This window comes from Pelobates fuscus, chromosome 5 (assembly GCF_036172605.1).
Source record: "Pelobates fuscus isolate aPelFus1 chromosome 5, aPelFus1.pri, whole genome shotgun sequence".
NCBI classification, from domain to species: Eukaryota; Metazoa; Chordata; class Amphibia; order Anura; family Pelobatidae; genus Pelobates; species Pelobates fuscus.
In genome coordinates, this window is record NC_086321.1 from 101,452,636 (window position 1) to 101,476,541 (window position 23,906).

The 23,906-nt window shown below is 39.4% G+C and overlaps 1 protein-coding gene across 1 annotated transcript in view; it reads left to right on the forward strand.

Annotated features, from left to right (window-relative positions):
• Window positions 1–23,906, forward strand: part of LVRN (laeverin) — a 164,685-nt gene that overhangs the window by 121,149 nt on the left and 19,630 nt on the right. Inside the window, exons 14-19 of the mRNA XM_063454109.1 lie at window positions 7,473–7,620; window positions 11,673–11,767; window positions 13,883–13,990; window positions 14,629–14,808; window positions 15,412–15,546; window positions 18,695–18,776. Of these exons, the coding sequence (XP_063310179.1) occupies window positions 7,473–7,620; window positions 11,673–11,767; window positions 13,883–13,990; window positions 14,629–14,808; window positions 15,412–15,546; window positions 18,695–18,776 (748 nt within the window). The remainder of the gene's footprint in view (window positions 1–7,472; window positions 7,621–11,672; window positions 11,768–13,882; window positions 13,991–14,628; window positions 14,809–15,411; window positions 15,547–18,694; window positions 18,777–23,906) is intronic.

The following is a 23,906-nucleotide window of genomic DNA, read 5'->3' on the forward strand; positions in this document are numbered from 1 at the left end:
TGCGTCCATTACGGCAAGGAGGGGTAAAAATATAAAAGATCTTCTAGCACAGCCATTTTCAAAGAGCTGTCACTCCACCACACTGGCTGTCCAGTAAACTGAAAGGGACATACACATGCGGGCGCTGTAAAATGTGTAACTTCATTTTGAAGGATTCCAAACAATTTGAAAACGGCAACTATAATGAATAATTTATGGTTAGGTAATTTTTTTAACTGCAGTTCCAAAGGACTCATACTTCCTGACCTGCCAATGCGGCTTAACGTACATTGGGAAAACTTTCTGCCCCTTCAGGAGACGTATCTTAGAACACGTCAATTCAGTTAAAACCCTCAGAAACATTGAGACCTCAATATCCAGACATGTCAAACTTGCCCATCAAGGTAATCCTAATGGGCTTAAGTTTCAAGGCATCGAACTAGTAACTACTGACCAAAGAAAAGGCAACTTTGATAAACGCCTTCTGAGGAGGGAGTGTTTTTAGATATACCGTCTAGGAACGCTCTCTCCTCACAAACTGAGTGAGGGGTTTACATAATCTTTCATTAATGATCTCTAATCTATATAATATGGCTGATTACAATCACAATGATTTATCAACATATGTTTTTTTAATTTCAATATAATTTCAATATTTTTGGATTACACAACCCCCCTCCCCCCTTTTCTTTTCATCATTGAGTAGATTAGATCTATAAGCATCCAAACTCCTTATTCATTACATTGCCATTTTAAAGGGACACTATAGTCACCTGAACAACTTTAGCTTAATGAAGCAGTTTTGGTGTATAGAACATGCCCCTGCAGCCTCACTGCTCAATCCTCTGCCATTTAGGAGTTAAATCCCTTTGTTTATGAACCCTAGTCACACCTCCCTGCATGTGACTTGCACAGACTTCCATAAACACTTCCTGTAAAGAGAGCCCTATTTAGGCTTTCTTTATTGCAAGTTCTGTTTAATTAAGATTTTCTTATCCCCTGCTATGTTCATAGCTTGCTAGACCCTGCAATAGCCTCATGTATGTGATTAAAGTTAAATTTAGAGATTGAGATACAATTATTTAAGGTAAATTACATCTGTTTGAAAGTGAAACCAGTTTTTTTTTTCATGCAGGCTCTGCCGATCATAGCCAGGGGAGGTGTGGCTAGGGCTGCATAAACAGAAACAAAGTGATTTAACTCCTAAATGACAGTGAATCGAGCATTGAAATTGCAGGGGAATGATATATACACTAAAACTGCTTTATTTAGCTAAAGTAATTTAGGTGACTATAGTGTTCCTTTAAAGTATTAAAACTAGGAGATTTACAGTACTCCATATCATAAATGGCAACAAAGATAATAAATCTTTGCAAGTTGCAAGATAGTGCAGAATGAAAGTATTATCTCTTTGATCAATCAAATATTATAATGATAAACACAATAAAAACAAATTTTCATTATTAGTGATACATGAGAATAGCAACATTCTACTCAAGATTAGGAGCCACGGACTATAAATTCCGAGTAATTACTCAGTGGTGCTGATATAAATTACAAAATAAATGATGGGGAATCCTAGTGAGACAAAATTAATTTCATTTTGAACTTTAACAATATCTTAATACCAAAATACATTGATTCACCCCTTACAGAATGAATTACACTGTTTTTCTCCATGTTGATACAATGTAATTAGAAAGGATGTGTCTAAGATTTGCTTTTAGCGATGACGTTGACAGGGAGAGCTGATGGGATTTAACCGCCTTGTTGGCGGAACGGATTACTGACATCTGAGATCCTGCAGCCGATTGGAAGGTGGGACCCATCACTTTTATATACCGGAGACTCTCAGTGTGAGAGTTTTCTCCCCTGACGAAGGTGCTTCTATATCACCGAAACGTGCGTCAGGATTTTCTTATTTTTATTCACCTAGCACTATGCACTTACTTTTTTAATTGCACTTTGGTTTCGATTATTGTCCTGTAACGAGGAAGAGGGGGTCTATTGACTGGACAAGAGGTTTTCTGAGGAGGTAGACGAGAGCGATCAGCCATAGCTGCGGGGACACGTCTAACCGGCACCCATGAAGGTGCTAGAGGGACAGCGTAGCTGATCTGCCAGTCATTTAGTCGACCGTATATGTGGGAATTATTGTCAGGATTACAAGTTGATCCATAACAAGACCTTTATTTGCCCTGATTTTTTTGGCTGCCTGATAGTCTTGTGCCTTTTAGATCAGTATTAGAGCCATTTGTTCGTTTATTCCTTTGTATTTTCACTCTACTCTGTCTATAATTTTATTGCCTTAAAATATCAATTTGTGAGCACTTATCCATCTCAAAGTATCTAACATATATCTTCCCATACTGTTGACACTTGCCTCTCATCTTCCTTTTGAGCCAGTCAACACCTTAGCGATTCTCTCCCCATTTTACATTTTGTTTCCCCATGTTTCGGTTCAATACAAGCCCATTAATTACAGGTCCAATTGGACCAGATAATATGAAGGCTTGTCTGAAATTGATTAATACATTAATCTTTGAAAATTGAAAGATGTTAAGCTATAATTGACCACTAATATCATTATTTCAATCAATCAATTATCTTTCCTTCGTGACAGAGGGTACTGCCTTTGGTAACACATTTTAGGCAAGGGAAATAAAGCCTGGCAGTTTACCTTTCAGATATTTTTAAACCTATCCATCAAAATAAAGTATCCACTTCCTCGTTAATTGATATAGGTTGTACTTTATTATATCAGCCAATTTACCACTTTGTACTCAAGAGGGATTTCTCCAGGAGATTTTCCCCATTTCTTTTTATAATTTTTTCCTATACCTGTGTCTAGTACATAGTATTTGATTTCTATACATTGGTGTTTTGGGCATTCTGAATGTTTGGAATATAAATCCTGATCCTGGATCCTATTTCACACATTTGTGGTCAGTATTCAGGAATGTCTTATTAGGGTGTAGTGCCATACACCTCTTTTTTTTTTTTTTTACAGTTTTGAATGAAAACGAACCATAAAGCACGTATACATTGTATGCATTAACATAGATCCAAGATGCTTCTTCACACATTTCAGAAAACCATATTGATCTTCGTCCAAATACCTTTTTCATCTTTATGTCTATGGCACTATTCAGCTAAATATGAAAGGATTTATGACCTGTAGGATGTCCTCTGAAATATACATCTTGCTTAATGAAAGAGCAGTTTGTAGAACAAGATCCCAGTGGAGTGTTAATTTAACCTCAGAGGTGTCTTTGTATATAACCTGCATTGCAAGTTTCATGTTAAATGGCTTAATTCAAGAAGGCATACAACTGGTATAGTCAAATAAATATTTATAAATAGGTAAACATATATACTTAGTTTTGATATACCATTTATAATAGAATATCTAATATTTATAATTTATATTATATATTTATAATACTATAATAAATATACACACATATAAATTTAAGGACCACATAGCCAAACTGGAAGCATCTCTAAAAGATAATGTTTCCTATTCAGCTATTTTTACCCTAAATTTGAAATTAACTCTGAATATTGCTGACCAGTGAAGTAGCTAGAGCTCTTGCCGCCCAGGACAGTCCTCGACTTTGCCGGCCCCCTCGTGTCTTTATATTTTTTTTGGCGATTTCAAGCCTACCTACCTTTGGGAGAGATTGTGTGGGTCCTGTAATTTTCCAGTAGCTCACTTCTCCCTCACGATGTTTAGTGATGTCAAAGCTGGAGTGGCCTCCTATTCCGGCTTCCAGGATCACCACAGGGGGCGCGCGAGGGAGCAGTTAGGAATTAGAAGTATATCGGTGATCCCTCACAGTCACCTGCTACCTGTCTCCTCTCTCCCTCCAGTATATTTTGGCAGAGTATGCACCTGCTGTCCAGGTAAGATGGTGCCTACTCTGCCTTGGTAAATAAGTACCCACTTCAGGAGATGCCCTAAGGTGGCTAGTTGTCAACCTCCTAGGCCCCCTGTGACAGGCCATTGGCCTGCTCCTCGTGGCACCAAGGCCGGACTGGGAATAAAATGTTTATACCAGCCCTATAATGCATTGCGTCAGTATAGCACGCATATATACAAAACTTAGCATTGAAAATTCTTCCTGCAACTTGAAGGGCCCCTAAAACACGTCAGCTTCCTAAAGTGCTTAGGGGTTAACTGTGTGCCTACCAATTCATAAAACTGTTGATTTAAAGAGAAATCTACCCTTCTATGAATGTATTTGGCAACACCCATTTGCAGTCAAAATGGCAGCCAGATAAGGAGCTATCTGCTAAACAGCTCCTTAATTTGTCATATTTAAATATGGCAGGGGATGAGAAATCTGTGGCCCTCCAGATGTTTTGGACTACATCTCCCATAATGCTCTTAGGGCCATAATGCTAGCAAAGCATCAAGGGAGATGTAGTCCAAAACATCTGGAGGGCCACAGATTGCCCACCCCTGAAATATGGCAATTCTACATCAGGGTACCATTTAGGGCGGTATCTATTTAACAGGTGAAAAATCTAAATGAATAGAAGCAATTTTCTTAATTTTGATAATTCAGCAGCTTAGTAGATAGCTGGCTAATTTACTATCCTTATGTGGGATTGCCATATTTAAAGATATCAAATTATGGAGCTATTTACTAAACCCATACACCTATAACCACAGAAATACTACATGTATTTTAATGCATATATATTATATTATTTGGGTATAAATTGTAAGAACAATACTTATACAAATTATGCTTATAATATATATTTGTGTAAATATTAATGATACATATATATTATTATATACAAAGGATCAGAATGCACACTATAACAACCACGAGTTAAATACAGAAATCATTTAATCAAACAAATAACATTGTCAATACAAAGAAAATAAATGGACAAAGCAAAAAAGGCAAGATACGTAATACAAAGTAATTACCCAACTTTCACAAGCCTAACAGGACAGAAACATGAGCCACCAATACCCCAGCGTTCCGGCACTTACTGGCTGCCTTTCTCAAGGTGAAAAACAGCAAGTTTTGCTGCTCAGATCAGGAAGACTTTTATGAAGGGGTTTTGAAAAGCTTATAAGTGCAAATATTAATAAATGCATATTTTTTACTGTATAAATACATGGAACCTAGACATTCCCCTTAAGAACAAATAAACCCTGTTTGAGAGTAATTCACTGATAAGAATATGGAGAGAATGCTATCAACACCCATCTCATACTATTGAGCTGTACAATCATATGATGAATAGATTGATTAGAACAGGAATAGCTATACCCAGCTGTATAATTACATAGGGTGAAGAAGTGTGCCACATGATGCAGATTTAGTTACACTTAAAGGACCATTATAGGCACCCAGACCAGTTCAGCTTAATGAAGTGGTCTGGGTGCCAGGTCCCTCTAGGATTAACTCTGCCTGCTGTAAACATAGCAGTTTCAGAGAAACTGCTATGTTTACATATGGTTTAATCCAGCTTCTAGTGGCTGTCTTATTGACAGCCGCTAGAGGCGCTTCCGCGCTTCTCACTGTGATTTTCATAGTGAGAAGACACCAGCGTCCATAGGAAAGGATTGTGAATGCTTTCCTATGGACTGACTGAATGTGCACGCGGCTCTTGCTGCGCATGTGCATTCAGTGGAAGAGGGAGACAAGTCCCCAGCGCCGAGGGAGCCCGGCGTTGGAGAAAGGTAACTCTTTAACCCCTTCTTCCCCACAGAGCCTGGGGCCATGAGGGTAGGGGGGACCTATTAACACTATAGTGCCAGGAAAATGAGTTTGTTTTCCTGGCACTATAGTGGTCCTTTAAGGTTAAGGAATGCCTAAATTCATGATGCTGTGTATTGTAACTCTCCTATTTCTCAGCCAGGCAAATCTAAGCGTGACTATACTTAATGCTTCAAACGGCCCTAAACCTAGCCCTCACCCAAACCTCCCACAAAACCTAATTTTACCCTTTTTAGTGGAATGATTCTTTACATTTGCATTAACGTGCCATCTGTGTAATGAAATCTATCTGAACACAGAGACATTACTGCAACACTACAAACAATGTCAACATTTCAAACTCAATATTCAATTAGCAACATTTCAACTGCATACTCAGTGGGTGAAATTCATGATTTGTGCTCTTGCAATAGGTACCAAGCACACTATTGTTAGCACTGTGAGAGCACATTTATTTAAACATAACATATGATATATATACTGTACTCAGAAGTGATTTTAAAATGTCAATGACAGACAAAATTAAAGGGTAACTCCAACCACCATGACCACTTAAGTGATTTTAAGTGGTCCTGGTTGTAGGAGCCTGGATGTGCAGTGTTTCATCTTGACCTCATAACATCTTTTTTTCTGAATACGCATTTTATAAGCTTTTGAACAAGAATTTAAGTATAATGAAAAGGTGTAGAACAGTAATTCTGATGTCAAGGAAAACACTGATCTCTGAAATGTTTCTGCATGAAAACACAAATATAGTAAGAAAAAGGAAAGGCAATCAACCCAAGCATTTAAAAATATAGGGTGGCTGTGGGACACAGAGAATGACCCCACACAGATATGTTTATTCTTTCCAGCCGTACTGCGGTTATAGGAAATTCGCAAGGGAAATGTGTTTGGTTAATTTACAACTATTCTATTCTATCTTAACATATAATGTCATCTTGCGTTATGTGAAAGAATACATTTTATTTCTGGTCAATGATGGGAAAAAAACAAGCAAATACCTTTACAAACTTCTTTCTGCAAGTTCAATAGTTCACATTTGTTTCACTAATTTATAGTTATCTGGTGTTCTGTTTTTTATTTGGTTTTAAAATCAGACATGTTTAAGAAAAAGTTCTACCAGATGTCAAAAATCACTTTAAAGGATCACTATAGGGTCAGGATCACAAACATGTATTCCTGAACCTATAGTGTTAAAACCACCATCTAGCCCCCTGCCCTGCCATGCCCTTTCCCCAAAAACATAGTACAATCTTACTTGTATTCAAGTCTGCAGCTGCTGGCTCTGCCCCTGTGCCTGCTTGACTGACATCATCAGAAGTGATTCTGTGAGCCAATCACAATGCTTTCCCATGTGATTGGCTGAGACTGTCAAGGAGGCAGATCAAGGGCAGAGCCAGCACAAGCAAAACACAGCCCTGGCCAATCAGCATCACCTCATAGAGATGCATTGAATCAATGCATCTCTGTGAGGAAAGTTCGGTATCTCCATGCAGAGGGTGAAGACACTGAATGGCGGTGCTGCACAACCCAAGGAAGCCACTTTAGCAGCCAACTGAGTGGCCAGTGGAGTTATCACTAGGCTGTAATGTAAACACTGTATTTTCTCACAATATACAATGTTTACTGCAAAAAGTCTAAAGGGAATGATTATACTCACCAGAACAAATACAATAAGCTGTAATGGGTAGATACATGGTTTTAATATTTCATTCAATACCACTGGTTATATTTTTCCTTTTTTAGATCTGGATACATAGAATATGATGCTGCTCTTGGTTTGACAAAGTACCTCGAGAAAGAGGATGAAATCATAGTGTGGGATACAGTGCTGTCACATATAATGCCCGAACGAAACCCACACATCAATTATATCACATTTCCACTGATAAAGGTATATTCTCTTTATAGATTTTTTTTTTTTTGAAGTGTTCATGCCTTGCAAATGCAAATTTATCTCCAAAGGGCACTAAAACAACCATTACTGTTCTTCAAAATATTGAATCACTTGTTCAATATTTCCCTAATTGTAATCATTAAAAAAGCAAAATGTTGTAATGACAAGACCTAAAACAAATGTTATCCATTTTTGCCAGTTTATATTGTTAAAATAGTTTGAGTGTTGCTTGTAGATGTAGAAGTAAAACATCTGCCTGCACAATGCAGTCATGATTATGTCATTATTAAAGGGATAAACTTATCAAATGATTTTTCAAACTATAAAAATATAAATTGTATATAAAAAAGCATCAATTTATCAGAAAGTATTCAAATATTTTACAAAAGTTGATACAAAAACATTAAATCATTGAAAGACTTTTCCAAAAATATTAAACTGAGATATAACCGATATCAACCTATATATCGTAGAAATGCATCCTATACTCTGTGCCAGTTTTATTAAATGTACATGCATGTGGCATTGGGCAAAAATATACGGTTAATTAAAGTAACTATTTTTAAATGCTTCTATATGAATAAATGTCTTAACACTTTTGTGTCTGAGAAGTGTTCAATGCATTGTCGGGCAATGAGTTACTTTGCAATTCACGTTTGCACTCTAAGGGCAATGCTTAATGTTAACATTTAATCGATATTGAAAATTATGTCTACTCTAAAGAAAATAAAAATTGTATTTTTTCCTTTGTAGTTGCTGACTTTCGTAACTGAAGTTTAAACATAAAAATAATTGCACCTATTACACCTAAAGATGTATAATTAATTACCAAATATAAATTTCAATGTGATAGAAATGATTGTTGCATCCTCTTTATCAAATGGAGCAGGTGCTAAGTCTTGCACGTCTACTGCTACCGCAGTACCCAATGGCTATTATCACAGTTACAAAGTTTCACTGCAAAATTATAACGAGCTTTTTAAATGTGATTTTTTTTTTTTTTTTTAGTACAAACATATTAAAAAATACCTGGAAAAAGTATATGCTGTTATTTGAGAGTAAAGTTACTTCTACTTTTCCCCAAGATATATGCAAATTGTATTGACATATATGCACAATTTATTGAATACATACCATAGTAGGGATCTTTGGTTTTGGATACAGTCAGTAGATGAAACCCTACCTAAGACACGTGAACTTAGTCCAATCAAAACCAGAGGGTGTACCACTGGACCACAGGAGACAGAAATTGGCCCCTCAAGTGTGTTGATTGACTGGAAAACTCGCTGAGAGTCTCATCAAAGGTGGCCATTGTAAACCATGTGCCTATGCCAAGATACATGCCACTTTTACACATATCAACCGATGGCAGATTTTTTTTTTTCCCAGCACAGTGCATAAACAACAATTTTCAACAATTATTTGATACTATACAGGTATTTTCTATATGTATAATATATGAAACAATGTTGCAATAAACAGCATCTTGGAACACAAAGTATAGATAGATCTTAAAGCAGCCCTGTCACCTTTTGTAGTCTTTGTTTATTTTGCAAAACACCCAGTGCTGACTTCACTGTTTGCAGTGCAGAAGCCCAAGGGTGCAGGGGAATTAATATTTTATTTATCTGAAGCTGTCCTTCACGGCCACCGCCATGACCACCTGGATGTCCCTCTTGAGCTCCTGAAGCTTCATCTGCCAGGAGCCTATGTCAGTCCTGTACTCTTGCGCATGTGTGAGAGTACAACACTAATGAGACCTGTGAGAACACTGGATCCTCCATAGACCATGCTTTTTTTTCTGCACAGATGTCACAAGTGTTGCCTGGAGGAAATAACATTAGCATTCAAAGTTTTCACCTTTTGTGAAGTTATGTCAGTTTTTGCATAAGACAATGTAGTCCCTACTCTATGCTATAACTGCGTTGTAATTTCAGTGATAATTTTGTGAAATACAATTTTTATTGTGAAGGGGAGGAGGTAGCAAGCCACTTTAAAATAAAATGAAGAAAGCATGTGAAATAGAAAGGAAGTAGGGAAGAGTTTTGGGGGATGCAGAAAGGTGGAGATAAAAGGGATGTATATCCTGCTCCCACTAGAGGATTTTCACATTTTAATATTGAAAAATGAAAACCGAGACAAATATCAGTCCATACCTCCATTCTGAGCATATTCCAGCTATGGTGACCACATCTTTTAGTACGACTTAATAGTCACTCTGATGACTTTTGAGTTGTCCTAGGCCACAGCACCCATCCCCAGCAGCAGAATGAGGTCTATGCAGACAACGTGCTTGGCATCTCTTCTCAGACGTGGAACTGTTATTTGCGTCAGGGGTACAAAGACTATAGGAGTAACAGTTACAAGATGTGACTTCAGGTTATTTAACCCATGCTGGAAGATGTTTAACAGTACTCTGAATATGTCTGCCAGTCAGCCTGCTTTATCTCTGGTTGTCACACCCTCCTGGCCTGACCATTCAATATCCCACACCATCCATGCTAACCTGGATACAGAACTCTTTGGGTCCTGGTTCCTGGTTAGTCTGCCAGGATTGGGGAGCCTGCCATCCCATGCCTCCCTACAGACCTGCTTTTGTCAGGGTATGCACTTTATTTCCCTGGTATGCCACATTATGGGCACCAGGGAACTGTTCACGGGCAGCACAGCATGAGCATATTTTATTAGAGGCACTCTCACTGTGCAGCGGCCACTAGGATCCTGTACAGAGAGCTTCAGGAGCATTCTCTGCATAAACCTCTATGTACGGCAGATGTCTTTGAGCATTGTGTGCTTGATGCCATACTAACACGCCCCTCTAATGGGCAGACCCACCTACTTTCCTTGTGAATGCACAGGTCGATACGACCCCTCATCAGGCCATCCCCCCTGATTCCAGCAGAGTCAAAGCTGGCAGGTAGGATGCTATCATAGCCTCATCTGCCAGGTCCCTGAGACAGCCAACCTTATCATCACACTTCTACTGTGGAAAGATTTTGTTACATGTATAGAGCATCAGGGGTTTGCCAATAGACTATGAGTCCCAGCTCTAGTTAACCAGGAGGTAACAATAAATGGACAAGTGAGGCCTATGAAGAGTTAAATATCAGCAGGAGATTGTCCTTAAAATTAGAAATGGGGGATTGGAACTTTAAGGATTAATATTTATTGGCATCTAAAGGGTTAATTATGAAGAATAATTAAAATGATGTAAAGTACAGGTGGTTATCATTGTATGGAAAGAGTGGATTTTACAAAAAGGTGCTGTATTTTGGTTGGCAGAACTGAAAGCGCTTATTGTCTGTATGTTTTAATGTTTAAAATGCATTTACTTACCTTATAGTTCTCTGGTTAAGCTGACCAACTGTAAGTCCACCTTTCCCGCACACATACCCCACTAATACATACCAGTTCACTTCCCAGAGTTTTACCAGGAAGCCACAAGTAGCATTATTTGGACACAAAGCACAGGAGCTGGGAAATACTCTCTGTACTGGGCATATACCCAGCATTGCGATTGGTTCCTAATGTCTCACAGCAGTCTTCCATCAAAGTTATAACTGTTTGTCTCATCTTTATTTGACACTGTGTATTCTACAATCATCCTGTTTATTGATATTATCTAGTTTTCGGATATGAGGTTTGGAGACATGTTAATGACTCCATCCATTGGTTGACTGATGCTTGTGAGTTACCACTAAAGAAGATGAAGCTGCTGGGAGAGTAGTGTAGGTACCAGGTTGCTGTGGTAACTTCTGGAGCTTATTGATTGCATAGATACATGATGGATACAGTAACCAAGTTAGGTTTGGATCCAAAGGTGTCTCATCCTTAATAAACCATGTTCTTATTAAAGCGTACCTCCATAGTTCCTCTCATTTCATTTTTTTTATTTGACTACAACTACAATTGTGAAATAAAAATAAAATGACAAATATAATAGAATAATAAAAACGGAATTGGCTATTGTTCTCCAGCATATAGAAATGGAATATACATCATTAATTTCAGTTAATACTTTTTTTTTTGTACTTTTTTTTTATTTACAGAAATATATTTTACAAAGAATTAATCCAATATATCAGCACTATGCAAGTTTAATTCGGAGTAACTTTGATGAAACAGCTGATGACTATTTAATTCAGTAAGTACTGCATTGCACGAGTCAGATAACCCAGAGCCTAATTTATCATGGGACATTAAAAAATACAGTTGTAAAACAGTTATTACTTCATGATTGGAAATGGATAGATGATATAAAATTTTATATATATATATAATCGGTTGTAGATATGCTCCTTTCTAGATTGTTCGGATTCTGGTGAATAAAGGCTGACCCAATATCTATTGTTCCCTCCAGACGCTCCTCGGTCATGTTTTCAGAACACAACTATTCATTCATCTTTCCATTTATTTTTTGGAATGTAGACAGGGCAGTCCTTGTTTCTCTGATCTGCTAGAATGTTACACATTTGTTGAAGGGACACTGGAGGCCATGGGTGTCCAAAAGGTAGATCCACAGATGTTTTAAAACAACAGCTTCCGGGATAATTGTCATTCTAAAGGCATGCAAAGCATCATGGGAGTTGTAGTTACACAACATTTGGGATCTACCTGTTGGTATGGCTAGGGAAAAGATAACACACTTCCTTCTAGTCATACAAATTCAGGTGAACTGAAAGATAACCTCTTCCCTGTAGTAAGAATATGTTGCTACTGAGAACAAACCTATTCAGTGGAGTAGTATATTAAAAGTGGGAGTAAACCTATTACAGGAATAGTAAACACATATTATCTTTTCTGGTACTTACTAACCTAATCTGGTTAGTAGGAAAATTTTCATCAAACTAATATCATAATTGTCAGCTATCCTATTTATGCCGGAAAAGTCCCAGGAAATGCCCTGCATTAAAAGGCTACTAGACCAGCCACTATGTGGTCATTGTGCCAAGATGAAGTGATTACAATTCCTCCCAGGAGAGCTGCGAACTTGGGAGAGGGAGGCATCACATGTCCACCCCAATCCCCGCAGCTGGGGTCATAATCGATTCCTCTTTCATTACACCTGCCACTGGCGCCATGAGGACTAGTTCCAGTCCATGTTCAGGAAGGAGGAGATGGGGTTCACACTGGCGGGGGAAGACCACTTTAAAGCCTCACCCCCCAAAAACTAATTAGTATTTCATAAAGATAGAACCTTTATGAAATACTCATTTTGACTGTGTTGGAATTTCACTGAAAATCCAACCCATTTAAGAGATATACTGAGACAAAGTAGGGACTACTTTTTCTATGTATATTCCCTAGGCCTGTCTCTACCTGACACTGGGTGGAGTTACTGCCATCTAGAAGTAGCAATCCCCCCAGCTGTCACCAGTAACAGCTGCAGGGAATTGACTCAATCTATGGAGGACCTCCATAGACCTTAATTATGTACTCTTGCACATGCACAAGAGTACAGCAGTGACGTTAGCTCCTGGCACTGAAGCGGACCCGCCAGAGGAAGAAGGCGGTGTGCAAGGGACAGGTTCAGGTAAGTTACCTTCCCCCGCAACCACCGGACTCCCAGAGGCAATGTCACTGTCGGGGGTCTTAATTCTGCAAATTCCCCAGACGGTGACAGTGCCATTTTAATGTCCTAGCATCTGGTCAATGAATATTGCCATCTAAGTGGATACTGGGTGTCAGCAAAAATTGTGGAACCCTATTGTAGGGGTGTTAATGCTACTATGTATATTGTAGATGCTGCAGACTTGGATAAAGTGGAAGCAGCTAAATATACAAAAAAAATGCACACTTTGAACAGTTATAAGGGATGTACTTGTGCTAGGAAATACAAAAAATAGCTTATTGAGAATTTTCCATTGTCTGTTATTCAAGACAGAAAAATCTGCACTCAATATATAAGGAATAGGGATATGTTATCGAAGTGGTGATTCTATTTCTTTCTTCCTCGTTTACCTTTTTATTTAATTCCTGGATAATTATGAATGTATTTGTAGATTATACCCAGTAACAAAAATGACAGACTTAGTAACTCTTCACTGAATATATTCACTCCAACATGTTCCTGGATTTAAATTTTTTAAGTGTTGGCAAAGGTATGTAATACCTTTTATGGAAAGGTAAAATAAGAATAACTTTAAAGGTTCCAAAAAGCAGACCAGCTAGGCTAATTGCAAAACCTTGTGTCACTTCCTTTAATTGAGTCTTATGTTTCACCCTTGATCTCTATACCAGTGTTGTTCCTTTTTTTAAGTACAACAATCAACAATATTTTTAAAACTGCCTGCTCACTTGGACTGCAAGATTGCTTGGACCTGGCACGTGAAATGTACTCTGTAATGATGGACAACAGCACCAATGAGTAAGACTATACGTTTACTACCTAAATGTACACACAAGGATTTTCTAGTAGTGAATTGCATAGTTCAGGCTAGAGTAACAGATTTTAAAAAATTCTCCAACTCTGCTATGGCCACAGCTAATGAAAGGGTTTTGCAGAATTAATTTTTTATATTTTATAACCATTGAAGAATGGGTTGCTGAGCTTCAAAATTGGATTCATACACACCCAGTGGTACTACTACTCCGTTATTAGTTATTCAGCATGTCTAGTAGTTATTTTCTGTTTGAATGTGTTGTTTCTCTAACTACTTGGACATTTCCGCTTAACATTATCATTACATTATAAAATTGTGCTTCCTCATCGGAAAGCCACTTAATGCAATATTACTCACAGTACAATGACATGCAATCTGTTTGTCTATGTCAAGTATTGTTGCTCTCGTACGTGCTGTTGTGGCTCCACAAGACTCTCTGTATTCTCATGCACAGCAAAACCAAAAAATTGGATTCATTAAGGCTCCACAACTGGAAGTCATAATAAAATTATCGAGAGAGCAGAAGTCAAGAACTGTACTTATTCTAGTTGCAATATTCTTTTCATTATTATTATTTTTTTTTTTTTTTTTTTTTAACAAAGCTTGCTATTTCATTCTTTAGAATTCCATATTCCGTTCAAAATTCCATCACTTGTTATGCCATCTCAGTGGGTAATGAGAGGGAGTGGGAGTTTGCATGGAACATATTTAACAAGTCAATCAGCGAAGATCACTATGACTTTGACAATGAATACTTGAGCCACAGTCTTTCCTGCACAAAAGAGCCCTGGCTACTTCAGAGGTAAGGAACTGAACTGCCAGGTATACAGAGTAGAAATGTTCATCTTAACCCTTGTCCCCATTATCATCCCAATTCGTTGTGGTTTTCAACAGCTGAGGTGTTCAGTAGAACCTTCTCCCTAACTCTTTATAGTAATGACAACTATTTATACAGCTGTACAATAGGTAAACCAGACAAACGCTAAATTCTTACAAAATATGATTGACATGTTGAAACACTAGGTGAAAAGGGCCCTGCCCAAACGAGCTTGCAATCTGAAATATATCTTATTAAAACTGGGAGTGTGTTTCCAATCTCTCTCTTCAGATCTTTTAATAGAAGTGTGGGTATACTATCCATGTGTAAAACCAAAATTTTAAAGCGCAAAGCTATTATATAAAAGTAAACCTAATTAATGCTCAAATTATCATTATAAAAAAAAATACTGTAGAGTATTATAGAGTGCCCTGGCGCCCACCCATTGTAAGTAGTCAAATCATTTTTGAATGGTTTGTCTTACCTGAGGTTCATTGGTGGTTGCACCCCATATCCACTACTAATGCTGGAGAGCTTGTGTTAGTTGGTATTTTCAAAATTTTAATTTCTTTATTTATTTTTTGGTAGATATTTACATAATATCTTGGAAATTGGAAATGTACATGTTGCTTTAGACGTCTTCCAAGCCATGATCAAGCAAGATTTAGGAAAATATATCGCTTGGGATTTTTTGAAAGACAACTTTGACCGAATAAAAGATCTGTGAGTATTGGGAATACTATTACTAATATTGAAGATATTTTATCTTCAACTTATTAATATAGACTATCCTACCACAATGACATTTTATTTTGTTATGTTTAACCACAATTAAGAAATCCTAAATGAGAAAAAAAACTAAACAAAACTATTTACTTGTGAAGTTTGGGAGATTTATTGGAGATTTATAATAACTATAAATGATTCTAGATGTAAAGAATTATTTATCATAATGAAAAACCTAGGATAGAAGGAAAAAGGGAAAGAAAAAAATACTATCTCTGGGATTGACAACATTTTGACATATATTTAAACTCTCATTGAAAGTATACTAGACTATTTAGGGATCTGTGATTTTGAAAGCAGATATCAACTTTACATATCTTCTTTTTTTTTATTATTGTTTTGTTTAGCCTCTAAATATCAAGTACATAATGAATGACCCACAGATAAGAACCCAGTGCCTGCGGCTGTAGCAGGACCTGCATTGTGGACTTAAGAATTTCCACTATGCGACAAGGAATGAATGGATGTTATATGGATTTTTTCCCCCCTTATTTCCCCCTTCTGGCTCGCTTGGACTACGGGACGGGCTGGGGATGGAGATTAGTATAATAGAGAATGACACTTAAAATAACGACACTGAATGTTCAGGGACTCACTTCCCCTCATAAACAAGGTTGTTTACATAAATTAATGAGAGAGAATAAAACTGATATAATGTTCACTCAAGAAACTCACTGGATAGACATACCTGATAAATTATGGAGATATAAAGATTTTCCAATAATTTATATTTCTAATCTTATGGGGAGAGAAAAAGAAGAGGAGTAGTCACAATAGTTTCAGCTAGACTTACATTTGTTTACATCCGCAAGATAAACAATGTCAAGATATGTTTTAATTGCAAAAAGTAACGATATTCCATACACTTTAGCTAATATTTATGCCCCCAACCAAGCTCCAACCAAGTTCATTAGTAATATCATTGACGAAATTGAATCTGTATCCCAGGGGTATCTTATCTTAGGAGGAGATTTTAATTGTATACTGAATCCATCTCTAGATAAAAATGAAATCGACTCCACCAGACATGATCCCCAGATTAAACTTATATCCCAAGCCCTCCAAGACACGTTAACTAGTCATTATTTATACAATTTTTGGAGGACCTTTCATCCTAATGAAAAGAATTACGTATACATTTTTTTCACATGTCCACCAATCTTCTTCTCGTTTGGACATGTTTTTTGTTAAATCAAAATTTTTGAATCGTGTAGTAAAAACAACCATAGGGTCAATCGTTTGGTCGGATCATGCACCAGTATTTTTAGAATTCAATAACAACCAGGATTTTAGGATGAGGTCCAAATGGAGGCTGAATGAGAGCCTAATAAATTCTACTTTAAATGTAAATCAAATATCTCTTGAGATGGAAGAAGTTCTGGTTAGTATAATACCTCCCTTCAGGCATTTTCATGTAAACACTGCCTTTTAAAAGAAAAGGCAGTGTTTACATTGCCCCTAGGGACACCTCCAAGTGGCCACTCCTCAGATGGCCACTGGAAGGGCTTCCTGGCTCAGGACTCTGCATGGAGACGCTGAATTTTCCTCATTAGAAATTTCCTCATAGAGATGCATTGATCCAATGCATCTCTATGAGGAGGTGCTGATTGGCCAAAACAGTGTTTGGCCCCGCCCCCTTGCTGATTTTAGCCAATCCAATGCTTTCCCAATTGGATTGGCTAAACATTGGACATTTTGATGTCACAAAGGGGGCGGGGCCAGTGTCGGCAGACCCGTGAAGAGCTGAAAATAAGGTGTGTGGGGGGGTGGTGGGCAAGCCACCTAAATGGTGGGTTTTCACTATGGGGTCAGGAATACATGTTTGTGTTCCTGACCCTATAGTGATCCTTTAAGTGCTTTGCGGGAAGATTATTTATAAAACTGGGATCAAAATTAAAAAAGAACAGAGGAAAGGATCTTTGGGAACTCCAAATTGAGCTTACCAAGATGGAAAGATTAAATAAAATACAAAAAAAATTCAAACTGTACCATGGAGATCACACGGATTAGAGCTAAAATATGGAAAAAAACATATGAACAAATTAATAGAGCTATAACTATATTAAAACAAAAATTATACCATGGCAATAATAGAACAGGTAAATTATTAACTAAAAGATTGCAATATAATTCAAAAAGTAAGATAATAAAAAAGATCTTGATAGATGGTACCACATTTTTAATTCCAAAAGATATAGCTAAAACATTCGTAGAATCTAAATCTTTATATAATTATCAAAATACTCCTCCAGAATCACAAATTATAGCTGAATTTCTAGAACGACTAAGTCTCCCAAAGATTACGCAATCTAAACTAGATTTGTTGAATACTCCCTTTTTATTACCTGAGATTATAGAATCAATTAAAAAAAAACTAGAAATGGTCAGGAAACCTTTTATTGAAATATCTAAAAATAAATCAATACCACGAGAGATGTTACAAGCCACATTGGTCCTGATACTAAAACCCTGTCAAGACCCATCTGCAACTTCTTGTTATAGACCTATATCACTTATAAATGTTGATATAAAAATATACTCCAAAATTCTGGCTGACCGATTGAGCCTTGTTATACCTAGTATAGTTCATGGTGACTAGTCGGGGTTTATGAAGGGAAGGAGCACGTCTGATAACATTCGTCACATACTCAACCTTTTACACAGATTAAATTCACAACAAATTAGCTCAGTATTATTATATTAGCTTTCGATGCCGAGAAGGCTTTTGACAGGGTCAGCTGGGACTTCCTCGACCAGGTTCTTGAGAAAAAATAACATAATTGGAACTTTAAAGAACAATACAATGAATCTTTATTCAAATCCTAGTGCAAAGGTAATTGGTCCTAATTTTGAATCAGATAGCTTTCCCATCTGCACAAAAGGGATTTGAAAAAAAATTATTATTTTGCATCATATGGATACCATGTACTAAAGATCATGCAGCAACCCAAGTGGTGCTAATTTAAGGGAAAAACACTTGATTAAAACTGATCATGACGATACAAACATGCAAGATATTATTTACATTCACTTGTTTCAATCTGTTTGAGTCACTTTGGTTTGTTTTTTTGTTTTTTATTTACAGAGTTGAAGGCAAAGATTACCTCTTTCAATTATTGCTTCCAGAATTTGGGTATAAAGCCGTTTCAGATTTACACTATCAAGAGGTGCGTATGGGCATTGTTAGGATATCTTCAACATACAGAAATAATGATCTGTGTCTGACATAAAAAAAAAATGCACCTTAAAGATCACACCTCAAGACATTCTAGGACCCAACAAAGACGCTTCAGAAGCATGGTTCTAAATAATACTGTGGTCATCTGCTGTGCATGGGACCAGGTCTGCATTTGATGTAATTAATTTTATTTATATAACATCACCATAGTCAAATTAAAGCACATATGACACTAATCAGGGACTACTTTGTAACATGAACTTTTATTTTAAATGACTTTAGTGCATATGATCGCAGCAGATGTAAAGATTGCCCCTAAACATGCACAGTTCTCATACATAGCTCTCCATTTGTACCAAACTATTATTCTCACAATTTATTTTCCCCCTAAATCCTTGTTTCTTTAGTTTCCCACTTCATCTGGCTTATCACACATTCCTTTATTACCATCTTTCTCCCTAACTCTAGCTGTGTGTTCTCCTATGTATATCCACAGTATATCCTCTTCAAAGATGAACCCACTCCCAGCTCCTCAAAATCTAATTCAGTGTTTTATAAAATAATTTTTTTCCAGTCTCTCTAACAACTTCCAACTTGGCTAATCCCCCAAATTTCTAAGCCAGTGTTTCTGGACACTTTATTACAGGAACCCACATTATGTACATGACATTAACTTGGTGACCAACTCTTCAATCTTAAAATTGTAAGCCATTCTTCAACTGTTCTATTATATGTAACGTAACAAAATTATTTCAGCAAAGCTCATTCAGTACAAAATTCCTTGTCTTGGAGGGGTCATTCTTTACCCTTGAGAAGACAGTGATGTTACATTAAAAAATGTACTGAAGTCAATTCCTTGGGGCCAGATGAATCACCAGCAATTGAATGACATTTGGGCTAAAAGCAACTGCTCTAAATCAAACCAGTGATTTTCTCCAACTCCTTCAAACCTCGTAAAAGCTTTCCAGTCTTCTGAAACCATCGGAAAAAAAACAGATCCACTAGTTAATCCTAGTTGAGGCTAGTTGAGACTTATCAGTCACTGTCCACTGAGTTGGAAGGCTATAGTTGTAGAGCTTTGTGACCAGCCACGACCCCTGCGACCATGGGTCATCATAACCTCAGGCATGGCCACCATCAGGGGAGTAACAAACATGATGGTTGTCACAGGCCCAGTGGTCCTGATCTGATCTGTAGCAGCTGCACCAGGGCCAGCACACTGATGGGGCTCATCGGGTGGCCCATGAACTTTGGGTCACCCGATGGGCATATGTCTTCAGGGTTCTGGTCAGCACTGCAGCCCTTTAATAGCGCAATTGGGCCCTGTTAAAAATGGCAGCCATAGCCAGTTCTGAGAGGACATGACCGTCACTTACTCCCTGCTTAGGATAGCCAGCTGCCAAACTGACTTGCAACAGCCCCAGCCACCCTCTTGTACCCAAAAGGTAAATAACAGAAGGATGGCTAAGAAATGAACTCAAACTTTGACCCAATGTCAATGTTATGCCCTATTCCACACTATCAACCTACAGATACACATTTGTTGTAAAGAACCACTTCAAAACCGATCCAAATGAATCCCTGATGCTGTAACTCAACGACAGCCCTAGAACACCAAACAGAACATTCCAGTCCTGGATGTGATTGCCTAATGCAAAACCAATGGGTAATTTGAGCAATCATGTTAGTGCAGAATAAACAAGCACTTAAAACAAAAAGAACAGCTATCCTGACCCTATACACTAGCAGCTCCCTGACCCTATACACTAGGGCTTGATCCCCAAAATATATAATAAATAGTGATGTCCCGAACGGTTCGCTGGCGAATAGTTCCTGGCGAACATCGCTTGTTCACGTTCGCCACGGATGGCGAATGTAACAGATCCCTACCAACCTCTGGTGGATGTGAAAGAAACAAGGGAATTACAACTTACACATCCATTCGTTCCATTCCCCTGTTCGTCTGGTTCCGTGCGAATTTCACGTGTAATGCAGAGGTGGCCGCCATTTCGGGACTTTCCACGTGTTCGCGGCCATCTTGTGTGCGAACAGCGGTGTTTGCCTGTAACCGCATGGAACTGAAAACGGATACGCAAACAGGCGAACACCGCTGAATCCTCCAGACCTCCATAAGTTCGTACGGAAACTACCGAACGTCCCCTCGTTCGGTAGTTATATGCAATCATCTATGGGGATTCCAGCGAACCCCGCGATTCGCATGGATGGCCAGAGTATCATACCTTTTTACCGTGCGAACGGAGACCGACCGCAAGGCCAAAACTCATGGAACTAATTTCGGCTAGTTGGTCTGTGCGGTCGGTCAAAACTTTGGAACGTTGTATCTCCCGAACTGTACATCCGAATGGGGTGATTTTTGGATATATTGTCCCCCTGAAGGAGAGCTATCCAGCGCTACCGGATTTAAAGCTGTACCCCCTGTTTTTGGGGTACATCCAGAACTGGTGGAAAAATGTGGACATTTTAATTGGGTTATGTAGTTATCTGAGGGGAGGAGACGTGGGGGTGTTACCATCTGTATTATTGGTTGTTTTCATCCTCCCCCTGGGAGTGTTCTGTGTGTATCTATTTCTAATAAAAAGCAGGCTGGGTGTTCCAGTCCTCAGTTCATCTTGACCCTTCAAAACGTAGCCTCGTCTCGTTCTTGGAAGGGGATTATTTGGGAATATTATTCTGCTCCTGTTTACAGCTGAACCTGCTCCTCACTCTGGATATCGTGGATGGGATTACATCAGCCTACTTCTCCACAGCAGCTTGCAGGGAAAAAGGACGTCTTCAACGGCAGAAACCCTCTCTCTATCTGGGTAGCCGTTACATTGGTGGCAGCGGTGGGATGGTTCTTTTTGCCCAAGGAGCAAGTGCTGAATGGAGTCTCAGTATGCCAAGCTGAAAAGACCCACACTGAAAGATCTATTGGAAAATCGTGGTAGGAGTGCTAGTAACAGACCAAGGAGAGAACTGATAGCTGACCTACTGGAGCTGGACGAAATGGATAGATCCATGGAGGTAACTGAACCTATTGCACCGGTCAGCGAGAACGATGTACTCACTGCTATTGTACAGCGAAGATTAGCATTATATCCGGAAAAGACCACGGAGCTATTAGACAGACTGTTCAAGAACGCAAAAGAGGAGATCGAGACTAAGAGGAGGCAAGACACGGAACATGTATTGGCGCAACAAGCTAGTACACATATAGTTCCTACTCCTCCTCCCGTTGCTGCAGGGAGGAAAATACCATTTACTGCATTTAAAGCGTTTGCAGAAAATGAGGAAGAGATTGATGGGTATTTGGCAGATTTTGAGCGGCAGTGCTCACTGCACCAGATACCCCCAGACCAATGGGTTACTATTCTGGCTGGAAAACTTTCAGGAAAAGCAAATGAGGCTTTTCGGGCACTCACGGCCGAAGATATCACACAATATCAGCGGGTGAAAGCCGCACTACTCACCCGATACGCAGTCACCCCAGAGGCGTATCGCCGTCGCTTCCGGGAGTCCAAAAAGAAGGCAGCGGACTCCCACATGGAATGGGCAAACAAGCTACAAAGGGTGGCATCACATTGGATGCAAGGGTGCAATGCTAACACCGGAGAAGAAGTGCTACAATTGTTCTTGATGGAACATTTCTTCCAAGATTTGGCGGCAGAAACACAGGATTGGGTGAGAGATCGCCGCCCAGCCAACTTAAATGAGGCAGCACGACTAGCGGACGAATATGTGGAAACAAGAAAAGTGAGCCAAGGTACTACGCGACCAGCACCTAGAACAGAGGCCCGCACCCCAACCTACGCTGCACGCACAGAATTCCGGGCCCCGGTACCCCCAGGACCTCCACGTCCTCAAGGGTCTAACAACCAGCCCCGGGAATCCTACAAAGTGACGTGTCATCGCTGCGGCAACCTGGGACATATTGCCCGTGTTTGCCCGTTGGGATCGGCCAATAATAACTGGAGGCGCACATCTAACACCGAAAGCCCATCTTCACGCCCCGCTGCTGCTCATTGCCTGGAAATTGAAGGGAGCCCTGAGGAATGCCTGGGAATATTATATGAGGCCAACCCCATACAAGCGGCTTCCCCAGATAATCGCCAGCACCACCGTCAGGAGGTGCGTGTAAATGGACAGATAGCACAAGGCCTAAGGGACACTGGCGCTACCATCACTTTAATACAAAAGCATCTGGTGAAACCAGAACTTGTGTCTAACCGTACTGTTGCTGTTCGGGTCGCAGGGGGGGCTGTTTTTCGCTTACCCACCGCCCGGGTACACTTGGATTGGGGAGTCGGGTCAGGAAAGACCACGGTGGGCATTATGGACAACCTACCCGCTGAGGTCGTGTTGGGCAATGATATTGGCCCTCTAGCCTCGGCCTTTTTACCCACTACTGCTGCGGCTTGCCCCGTGACCACCCGCTCACAGACCCGTATCGAGGACGATCCGCCAACGGGTCGGGAGACCCAGGTAAGCCACCGACAGACACCTAGCAATGACACTACAGATAGACCGCTAGCTTGGGACACCCCAGAGGAGTTTGGGAGGGAAACTAGACAGGACCCCACCCTCCGAAAGTACCGAGAACTAGCTGACAATAGAGGGGATGAGCGGGAACGTTTTATATGGGAGGGGGACCGATTATACAGATTAACCGAAGGCAGGAAGAGAGGCTGTGCTCCTTCGCAGAAGCGCCAATTAGTGGTACCTAGAAAGTACCGATTGGAGCTTCTCCGAATTGGCCACGACATTCCGTTAGCAGGACATCTAGGGGGTAACCGCACAACCTACAGAATCACTCAGACCTTCTTTTGGCCAGGAATCTCGAAGGACGTGCGCCGTTACTGTAGCACGTGTGATGTATGCCAGAGGGTGGGGAAGAGAGGGGATCATCCGAAAGCTCGACTGTCCCCTATGCCTGTGATCGAGGAACCATTTAGCAGGGTGGCAGTCGATCTAGTAGGACCCCTACCTAACCCCAGTCCCTCTGGTAAGAAATACATTCTTACCGTGGTGGACTATGCCACCCGCTACCCAGAAGCCGTCGCTCTGACGAATATCCAGGCTGACACTGTCGCCAGTGCGCTAGTCGGGATATTCACCAGAG